Source organism: Littorina saxatilis, linkage group LG8 (genome assembly GCF_037325665.1).
Source record: "Littorina saxatilis isolate snail1 linkage group LG8, US_GU_Lsax_2.0, whole genome shotgun sequence".
NCBI classification, from domain to species: Eukaryota; Metazoa; Mollusca; class Gastropoda; order Littorinimorpha; family Littorinidae; genus Littorina; species Littorina saxatilis.
The window spans coordinates 60,360,548-60,369,785 of NC_090252.1; the positions used below are offsets into that span (position 1 = coordinate 60,360,548).

Sequence of the window (9,238 nt, forward strand, 5' to 3'; positions counted from 1 at the left end):
TGTTTTGATTGGCACCGGCAATCAATGTCAAGCATTGTTCATCTTTAACGAAAAACACACACCTACTTTTGTCTTTGGTATCGTTGCTGTCTCTTTTTTTGTTGTTGTTATTCTCTTTTTCTCTATCTTTCTTGTGTTGTTGTAGTTCCTGTATGCGTCTCACATCCTTATCAAATCTGTGTTTTATTTCTTAACTACATGTAGCCAAGGCATGAATGTACGAACTCTATTTCTCTGTGTGCAGACCCAGCAGAGATCACCAAACGGAGCGTGACGCTGAATGGTTGGAGTGTGACAGCAACTGCTGTGATCGACAAGGTCTATGACTCTGACAAAGATGTCGTCTGCCTCTGGAATATGACTGGACCAAACTCTGTGAGTTCGTGAATATTTTTTTTTTTTTTTAAAGAGGATAGGATCTTTCAAATGCACAAACATTGACAGGAAAAATAAGATATGAGAACTGAATATATACATCTTGTTTGTTCTGTATTTTCATTGTCGAATTAATTTGTTTTCATTTTTATTTCATTTCTGTATTGTCCCATTGCTGTGAAATTCGGGTCTCTTTCTCCCAGTGAACAGCTAGCAGCAACAGAGTCGCGTATCCCAGGAATGTGTGTAGGTGTAATCATTCAGCCACCTTTGGCAGATTGAGCGAGGTCGTTTACGTGCCGCAGTGGCTACACGGGGGTTGGACGTGGATACCGTCTCTTAGTCTGCACATTAAGTTGACCCATGTCCGCCCTGGCCCGGATTCGAACCCGTGACCCTAGGATCACAAGTCCAGTGTTTTCCCCACTGATCTACCTGGCCCCGGGAAGGCAACAACAAGAGTTTGCGTACTTTGAAATACATACACCATGACATGATTTTTGCTTTGTATTCCAGGCAGACGTCATAGAAATTGACAGGCCACAGTTTTCTACATTCTTAGAAAGCAGTCGGGTATACTACAACGGAAATTGCAGCCTGTCCATTTCTGCGAACGTCACGGAGGGCGTGTATCACGTGACTGTCATCGTGCTGCCTGCTGGAAGCCCCGTTGCTGTTGGCAACGTCACGTTGAGTAAGTACTTTCGTTTTTTTGTTATTTTTTTCCAACAAGAACAACACAAGCTAACAACTTAAACATTGACGAATGATGATTTTTTTATTCAACGTTATAATTATATCAAAAGAACGGTAATAAACTTAAATGGTGATTGCATTGTATTCCTTATCATTTACTTCTGAATCCAAACATAGATATGTCTTGGTTACGGGCATGCTCAAGATTAAAGAGAACATGATAATGAATGAGGTTCCGTATTGGCATGCTTCGGGGAGACACGCGTTAGCAGTCTCGGTCTCTGGCTTTCTGCTAGCCAAGCCTTACTACTTGTCTCCGTGATGACTGGGTTTTAGCGTGTATCTTTTAGTTTCATCTTAACTATGTTTCTGTTTCGCTTAACACGACTTGTGTTCCTTTCTCCCTCCTGTCTTTCTTTCTTTCTTTACTTTCTGAACATTATCTAATATTGTGAAGAAGAAGTATATGTTTTTATAAACCGACTTATTTAATATTGCTCAATAACTTGCTTCCTAAATTCAATTTTCATTTGCTCTTTCTTTTAAACAGAGAAACCCGGAACACTTCTTCGACTTCCATCATGCCCACCGTACATTGCAGAAGGGACCAGCCTGGAATGTCCATGTCGACACGCATTATCCCTCGAGGGGTCTCCACCGGCCACAGTGACGTGGCTCAAACATGACGTCAGCACAGTGCTACCAACCAACCATGACGACACTTCAGTGTTAAGAGTTAGCAGTGTCGGCAGAAAGCAGAACGGAACAACGTACACTTGTCGTTCCGTTTGGGGGCCCAACGCTGAGGTGACTGAGAGTCGTGACTACACTCTCCTTGTTGCTTGTAAGTACGCGTTAGAAATTAAGGGAGGGGGCACGAAGGAAAGAGAGAGAGAGAGAGAGAGAGAGAGAGAGAGAGAGAGAGAGAGAGAGAGAGAGAGAGAGAGAGAGAGAGAGAGAGAGAGAGAGAGAGAGACAGAGACAGAGAGAGAGAGAGGGACAGGGAGAGAGAGAGAGAGGGAACGAGAGAGAAAGAGAGAGAGAGAGAGAGAGAGAGAGAGAGAGAGAGAGAGAGAGAGAGAGAGAGAGAGAGAGAGAGACATACATACAGCCAGACAGTCCGACAGTTAGACAGACAGAGAGAGAGAGAATGGACATGGAGAGAAAGAGAGAGAGAGAGTGAGAGAGAGACAGAGATAGACAGACAGACAGACAGACAGAGACAGAGAGACAGACATAGAGAGATAGCAAGACAGAGAGAGAGAGACACAGAGAGAAACACAGAGAGAGACTGAGAGAGAGAGACTCGTGGCGCGTTTGACTGAATGATTTGTGAATTGGCGTTACGTTGTATGGATACGCAGGTCAGGAAATGAAAGTCAGAAAGACATCCTGGTAGGCTTGAAGATGAATCCGGTCTACATGGCCGATAGTTTCCATTACTAGACGGACCAACAGTGCACATTCCATAATGTACGAGAAGTAAATACTTGTGGGTTTGAATATGAAAGTGTTATTTTTGAGTATCTCTTCTCATTGCTAGAACGCACCAGGCAATGTAGAATATACCAGAAATAAATCTCGGTAGGGCTGAATATAAAGTGTATGTGTCTGTTCTCATTGTTACACGGACAGCCAAGTGCAAAGATGACAGCCTACCAAAAGAACCCTTTATTATTATGAATATTGCGTTGTTGTTTTGAGAGTGACTTTGTATCGGTAGACTGGCCATCCAGTACAACGGCGATAACTTGTTTAGAAAAGAGTTATAGTGCGTTTGAATGTAAGTGTACTGTAAATGCGTGTCCCTTCACATCGCTGGACAGGCAAGTACAATGACGAGAATCTACCAGAAAGAAATGCTGGTGTGTTTGAATGTAAGTCCTATGTGCATGACTAACGCTTCTCATTAATAGACGAACACGCAAGTGCAAAGATCGAAACCTCACAGAAAGACATCGTGGTATGCATGAATACGATCGAGCCGTGTGTATGAGTGTTACTTTCTATTGTCAGACGGGCCATCCAGTGCAACTGTGACGTCACAAGCAAACGTCACGGAAGCAACACAACAGATGACCTTGATCTGCACAGCCTATGACGTATATCCGTCAGCCAACTTCACTTGGAGCGTCCCGTGCTTGACCTTGGACCTGACCTCTCCGGTCAGCACATGCACGCTCGCGCAGGAAACGTTACGGGAAGCCACGGAAGTAGTTTGCCTGGCGATTAATACAGCAGTTCCGGTACTGAATGCTAGCGGCGTTTACACTGCTCCAGTCTTGAGTATGTTCATGTCATTACTTATGTACTCTACGCGTACTCTACGCAGTCACAAGAACAGTCATAATTATTTGGAATTTTGTTACAAAAATTGCTGTGTTTTTGTGTGTTCTTTTGTGTTCGTTTTGCAGTTGTTGTTTGTCTGTCTGGCGCGTGGCCTATCTGTGGGTCTCTCAGTCTGTTCCTCTCTCTGTTAGCTAATCGTATTTTGTTTTTGTTCTGGGGGTTGTGTGTACTTTTTTCCTGTTGGTTGTTGTTGTTGTTGTTGTTGTTGTTGTTGTTGTTGTTGTTGTTGTTGTTGTTGTTGACAACAATTTCATCCACGGTTTTGAGATAAGTTCATTATTTGTATCATAGTTGTATCTGTCATGTAATAATTTACGAAGCATCCCATGCTCTATTTCATTACATCAACAACTCGCTTTGTTAAAAAACCATATCCAGAATGTCCCAGTCATGCTCTGTGACATAACTCTGTGTGTGTGTGTGTCTACTCGTGTTGCAGACAAGCTACAGAATAAAGGGAATGGTGATGATGGGTCGCTGGGGTCTGTGGTGGGGGGATCCATTACTGCTATCGTTGTTATCGCTGCTCTCGTCGTTGTCGTCGTCATCATCGTTTTTAGGCGCAAAGGTAAGATTGTGTGCGTGTGAGGGAGGGGATTTGGTGTGTGTGTGTGTGTGTGTGTGTGTGTGTGTGTTTGTGCGTGCGTGTGTGTGTGTGTGTGTGTGTGTGTTTGTGTTTGCATATGCGTGCCTATGCGCGCGTGTGTGTGTGTGTGTGTGTGTGTGTGTGTGTGTGTGTGTGTGTGTGTGTGTGTGTGTGTGTGTGTGTGTGTGTGTGTGTGTGTGTGTGTGTGTATGTCTGTCTGTCTGTCTGACTGTCTATGTCCCTGTCTGTGTGTTGGTGGGTGTGCGTTTGAGTGGTGTGTGCCTCCCTGTCAGCCTGACACTGCTTGACAGTTTTTGTTGTTGTTGTTGTTGTGTTTAAGAATGTGGAATGGTTCGTCTCTGACTATCCAATAGACAATGCCGATTTGGTCATGTGGGTTCGTTTGCCCACTTTTTTTTCCAAGGACAAGCTACTCTCCTGAGCCATAAACAACCTTTCAACCTCTCCCTTTGTTAAAATATTAAGGAACATGAAGGATTCATGTTTGCCATTCTTCTTTCAGGATTGTCCAAACCAGCATCTGCGAAGCACAGCGACGGTGAGTGACATACCTTGCAAGCAAAGTTTCGGTTATATCTTTACGGTGTGTGTGTGTGTGTGTGTGTGTGTGTGTGTGCGTGTGTGTGCGTGTGCGTGTGCGTGTGTGTGTTTGTGTGTGAGTGATTCCGTGTGTTTGCATGCTTGTTCGTTCGCATATTACGTGCTAGTTAAAAAAAATGAAAAATCTTTGTCTCCAACAGAGTTCGAGGAATATATCAACGAATTTTACGAAAGCACAGACGACGTGGAACCATCAAACCTACAACGGCAAAACCTCTCAGAACATGACGCAACACACCCGCCACAGAGCTCTACCCCTTACCACCACGTAGAAGAAAACGCAACCCGTGAAGATGCTACGTTTTATATCAACACAGCCATGGTGCATGGAAAACCGAGTCCTAGAAACGATGTGTATGACGAAGTTGTCAAAATACCGAAGGTTGCGACGCTAAAAACAAAATCGAAGGAAACCCAACCCATTCAAGATGAAACCTACGCACAAGTTCAGAAGAAGCCAAAGGGGGAGAACTCGCCTACTCAAACTAAATCTCCAGAAGTTGTCAAAAAGCCGAAAGGTGCGGCGCTGAAAACAAAATCGAAGGAAACCCAACCTATTGCGAATGAAACCTACGCAGAAATACAGAGGAAGCCAAAGGGGGAAAACTCGCCTACTCAAGCTAAATCTCCCGTCAAGAAGGTTAGAAAAGAAGACAACCAAAAGTCCGAGACAAGCAAAGGGCAAGATGTGGAGGCCAAAGGAATGTCAGAACGAGGTAAGGAGAACGCGTGGAGAGTGCGTCTGGGGCTTTCATTCTTGTTGACTCGGCTACTCTCAAGGGTCACTTTATTTTAGTGTCGGGAAAATGCGTTGTTTAACTCAGACGTCATTTAAGGGCAGAGAGTCGAGCTCGATCATCTCTCATTTGAACTGTATGTACGCCAAGTATTAATTAATGCGCAGAACACATGGATACATAATTCGCATTTTCGTGGGTAGCAATTTTCGAGATTGGCTAGAGTTTCACTAACATTTGTAATTGTCCTTAAAATTAGTTTCGTTTATTTATTTTCCAGAGGAAGTCACGGAATACGCCAATTTTCCTCCGGGATCGACGGGAGAGAACTCTGATGATGTGTACATGAACGTGGGACAGTCGTCGCCCTTGACCGAATCGAACAAGGTAAGACACATTTGATACACGTAAATGCTACTTGCCGATTTATTCAGTCTGTTCTTTTGCTTTCGATTTCAAAAAGACGATGCAGGTCAGCGAAGCGAGAGAAACAATAGATGTCGTTTTGTGCTGTGTCCTTTCCTTAACATGCTTTTCGTCTTCCGAAACAAGCACATGCTCTCTGTCTCTGTCTCTCTCTGTCTGTCTGTCTGTCTGTCTGTCTGTCTGTCTGTCTGTCTCTCTCTCTCTCTCTCTCTCTCTCTCTGTCTCTCTCTCTCTCTGTCTGTCTCTGTCTCTCTCTTTCTCTTTCTCTCCGCCTCTCTCTCTCTCTGTCTGTCTCTTTGTCTCTCTCTCTCTCTCTCTCTCTCTCTCTCTCTCTCTCTCTCTCTGTGTCTCTCTCTCTCTGTCTGTGTCTGTGTCTCTCTTTCTCTTTCTCTCTGCCTCTCTCTCTCTCTTTCTCTTTCTCTCCGCCTCTCTCTCTCTCTGTCTGTCTCTTTGTCTCTCTCTCTCTCTCTCTCTGTCTGTCTCTCTCTCTCTCTCTCTCTCTCTCTCTCTCTCTGTCTATGTGTGTCTCTCTGTCTCTCTCTATATCTGTCTGTCTGTCTGCCTCTGTCTCTCGATCTCTGTCTCTCTTTCTCTTTCTCTCTGCCTCTCTCTCCCTCTCTCTGTTTTTTGTATGCGTTTGGTTCTCTATCTTTTTGTCCTCAGTGTGTCTCCGTTGCTGCGTTTTAGTTCATAAAGGTTAATTATTCACGATAAAGAAAACAACAATCCTGATGTTGTTATTAGTATTTCCTTTTTTTCTTTCTTTAATTTTTCTGACATATGAATTACAGGCACCCTCCACCATCAGTTTAACGCCACAGACACCCTCAGGCGTTTACGAACATTACACAAATCATTTCCTTTGAATGCTTTCCACTAGAGAAAATCCAGGCATTTCTCTGGAGAGCGGGCAATTTTTAAATCATTTATTCTGCGTTGTCTTGTAGACTTATGTCAATGTAAAGCCTCGTTATGGCGCAAGAGAGAAATTTTGAAAGTTCGAAAATACGGAGTCGGACTATAGGTCAAGACATAAAGACGTGTGACATTAAATTACATGTGTTGTTTGCGGCGGTGAATAATAAGTGTCAACTTACACTTATTTGCGGCATATACTTCGTTGTTCGAAAGCGGGCTTGCATTTTGATGAAGTAACACAAGGGGCATAACTTACTTTATCTGAAGAGGATATTATATGACATGCAGTTGTGCCCCTTTACCTCTGCTTTGTTGGGCGAATCAAAGTTTCTACACTCAAGAAATACTCCTTTCAAAAAGTTAGCAAATCGCTACAGGTTCTTTTCGAATCCAACCGAAAGCATTACGACTAGAGTAGACTTGCTAGGTAGTAGGTGTACACAATTCGCGAACGACTGCGCTAGCCTAGAAATGAACAATTTAATCTGGTGTATGTTGCACATGTGCTAATTAGTCACTCAACCGACATGTTTGCGTCATACCATGTTGCCGAAGACCCTAAATAGCGGGTTTCATCAAGTTTATATGATTTGTGTGTGAAAAGCTTGAATCAAACTGTAAACCTCCTGTGAGGGGAATTGGGACTTTAACGAACAAATTCATGCCCTTATTCTTTACGCCTTCTGCAAAGTAAAGATTAATAACAAATAAAACAAGTCGCGTAAGGCGAAAATACAACATTTAGTCAAGTAGCTGTCGAACTCACAGAATGAAACTAAACGCAATGCCATTTTTCAGCAAGACCGTATACTCGTAGCATCGTCAGTCCACCGCTCATGGCAAAGGCAGTGAAATTGACAAGAAGAGCGGAGTAGTAGTTGCGCTAAGAAGGATAGCACGCTTTTCTGTACCTCTCTTTGTTTTAACTTTCTGAGCGTGTTTTTAATCCAAACATATCATATCTATATGTTTTTGGAATCAGGAACCGACAAGGAATAAGATGAAAGTGTTTTTAAATTGATTTGGACAATTTAATTTTGATAATAATTTTTATATATTTAATTTTCAGAGCTTGTTTTTAATCCGAATATAACATATTTATATGTTTTTGGAATCAGCAAATGATGGAGAATAAGATAAACGTAAATTTGGATCGTTTTATAAATTTTTATTTTTTTTTACAATTTTCAGATTTTTAATGACCAAAGTCATTAATTAATTTTTAAGCCACCAAGCTGAAATGCAATACCGAAGTCCGGGCTTCGTCGAAGATTACTTGACCAAAATTTCAACCAATTTGGTTGAAAAATGAGGGCGTGACAGTGCCGCCTCAACTTTCACGAAAAGCCGGATATGACGTCATCAAAGACATTTATCAAAAAAATGAAAAAAACGTTCGGGGATTTCATACCCAGGAACTCTCATGTCAAATTTCATAAAGATCGGTCCAGTAGTTTAGTCTGAATCGCTCTACACACACACACACACGCACACACACACGCACGCACATACACCACGACCCTCGTTTCGATTCCCCCTCGATGTTAAAATATTTAGTCAAAACTTGACTAAATATAACAAGTCGCGTAAAGCGAAAATACAATATTTAGTCAAGTAGCTGTCGAACTCACAGAATGAAACTGAACGCAACGCCATTTTTCAGCAAGACCGTATACTCGTAGCGGGGTAGTAGTTGCGCTAAGAAGGATAGCACGCTTTTCTGTACCTCTCTTTGTTTTAACTTTCTGAGCGTGTTTTTAATCCAAACATATCATATCTATATGTTTTTGGAATCAGGAACCGACAAGGAATAAGATGAAAGTGTTTTTAAATTGATTTGGACAATTTAATTTTGATAATAATTTTTATATATTTAATTTTCAGAGCTTGTTTTTAATCCGAATATAACATATTTATATGTTTTTGGAATCAGCAAATGATGGAGAATAAGATAAACGTAAATTTGGATCGTTTTATAAATTTTTATTTTTTTTTACAATTTTCAGATTTTTAATGACCAAAGTCATTAATTAATTTTTAAGCCACCAAGCTGAAATGCAATACCGAAGTCCGGGCTTCGTCGAAGATTACTTGACCAAAATTTCAACCAATTTGGTTGAAAAATGAGGGCGTGACAGTGCCGCCTCAACTTTCACGAAAAGCCGGATATGACGTCATCAAAGACATTTATCAAAAAAATGAAAAAAACGTTCGGGGATTTCATACCCAGGAACTCTCATGTCAAATTTCATAAAGATCGGTCCAGTAGTTTAGTCTGAATCGCTCTACACACACACACACACACACACACACACACACACACACACACAGACAGACACACAGACACACAGAACAGACACACTCACATACACCACGACCCTCGTCTCGATTCCCCCCTCTACGTTAAAACATTTAGTCAAAACTTGACTAAATGTAAAAAGGAGATTTTTGGGGTCACGATTCGAAGATCGTCTGTTACATTTGCGTGAATATGTATTAACAGGAAGTGACGAAAGGAGCAGCAACTGAT

At 42.0% G+C, this 9,238-nt stretch overlaps 1 protein-coding gene across 2 annotated transcripts in view; it reads left to right on the plus strand.

Moving 5' to 3' along the window:
• The window catches only part of LOC138973986 (uncharacterized), a 34,070-nt gene that overhangs the window by 24,655 nt on the left and 177 nt on the right, over window positions 1-9,238 (plus strand). For both annotated transcript variants that reach the window (XM_070346676.1, XM_070346675.1), the window contains 9 exons: window positions 245-375; window positions 892-1,069; window positions 1,622-1,915; window positions 3,088-3,357; window positions 3,860-3,988; window positions 4,530-4,565; window positions 4,768-5,343; window positions 5,645-5,751; window positions 9,212-9,238. The exon at window positions 9,212-9,238 is cut by the window's right edge and continues 177 nt beyond it. In XM_070346676.1, coding sequence (XP_070202777.1) covers window positions 245-375; window positions 892-1,069; window positions 1,622-1,915; window positions 3,088-3,357; window positions 3,860-3,988; window positions 4,530-4,565; window positions 4,768-5,343; window positions 5,645-5,751; window positions 9,212-9,238 — 1,748 coding nt within the window. The remainder of the gene's footprint in view (window positions 1-244; window positions 376-891; window positions 1,070-1,621; window positions 1,916-3,087; window positions 3,358-3,859; window positions 3,989-4,529; window positions 4,566-4,767; window positions 5,344-5,644; window positions 5,752-9,211) is intronic.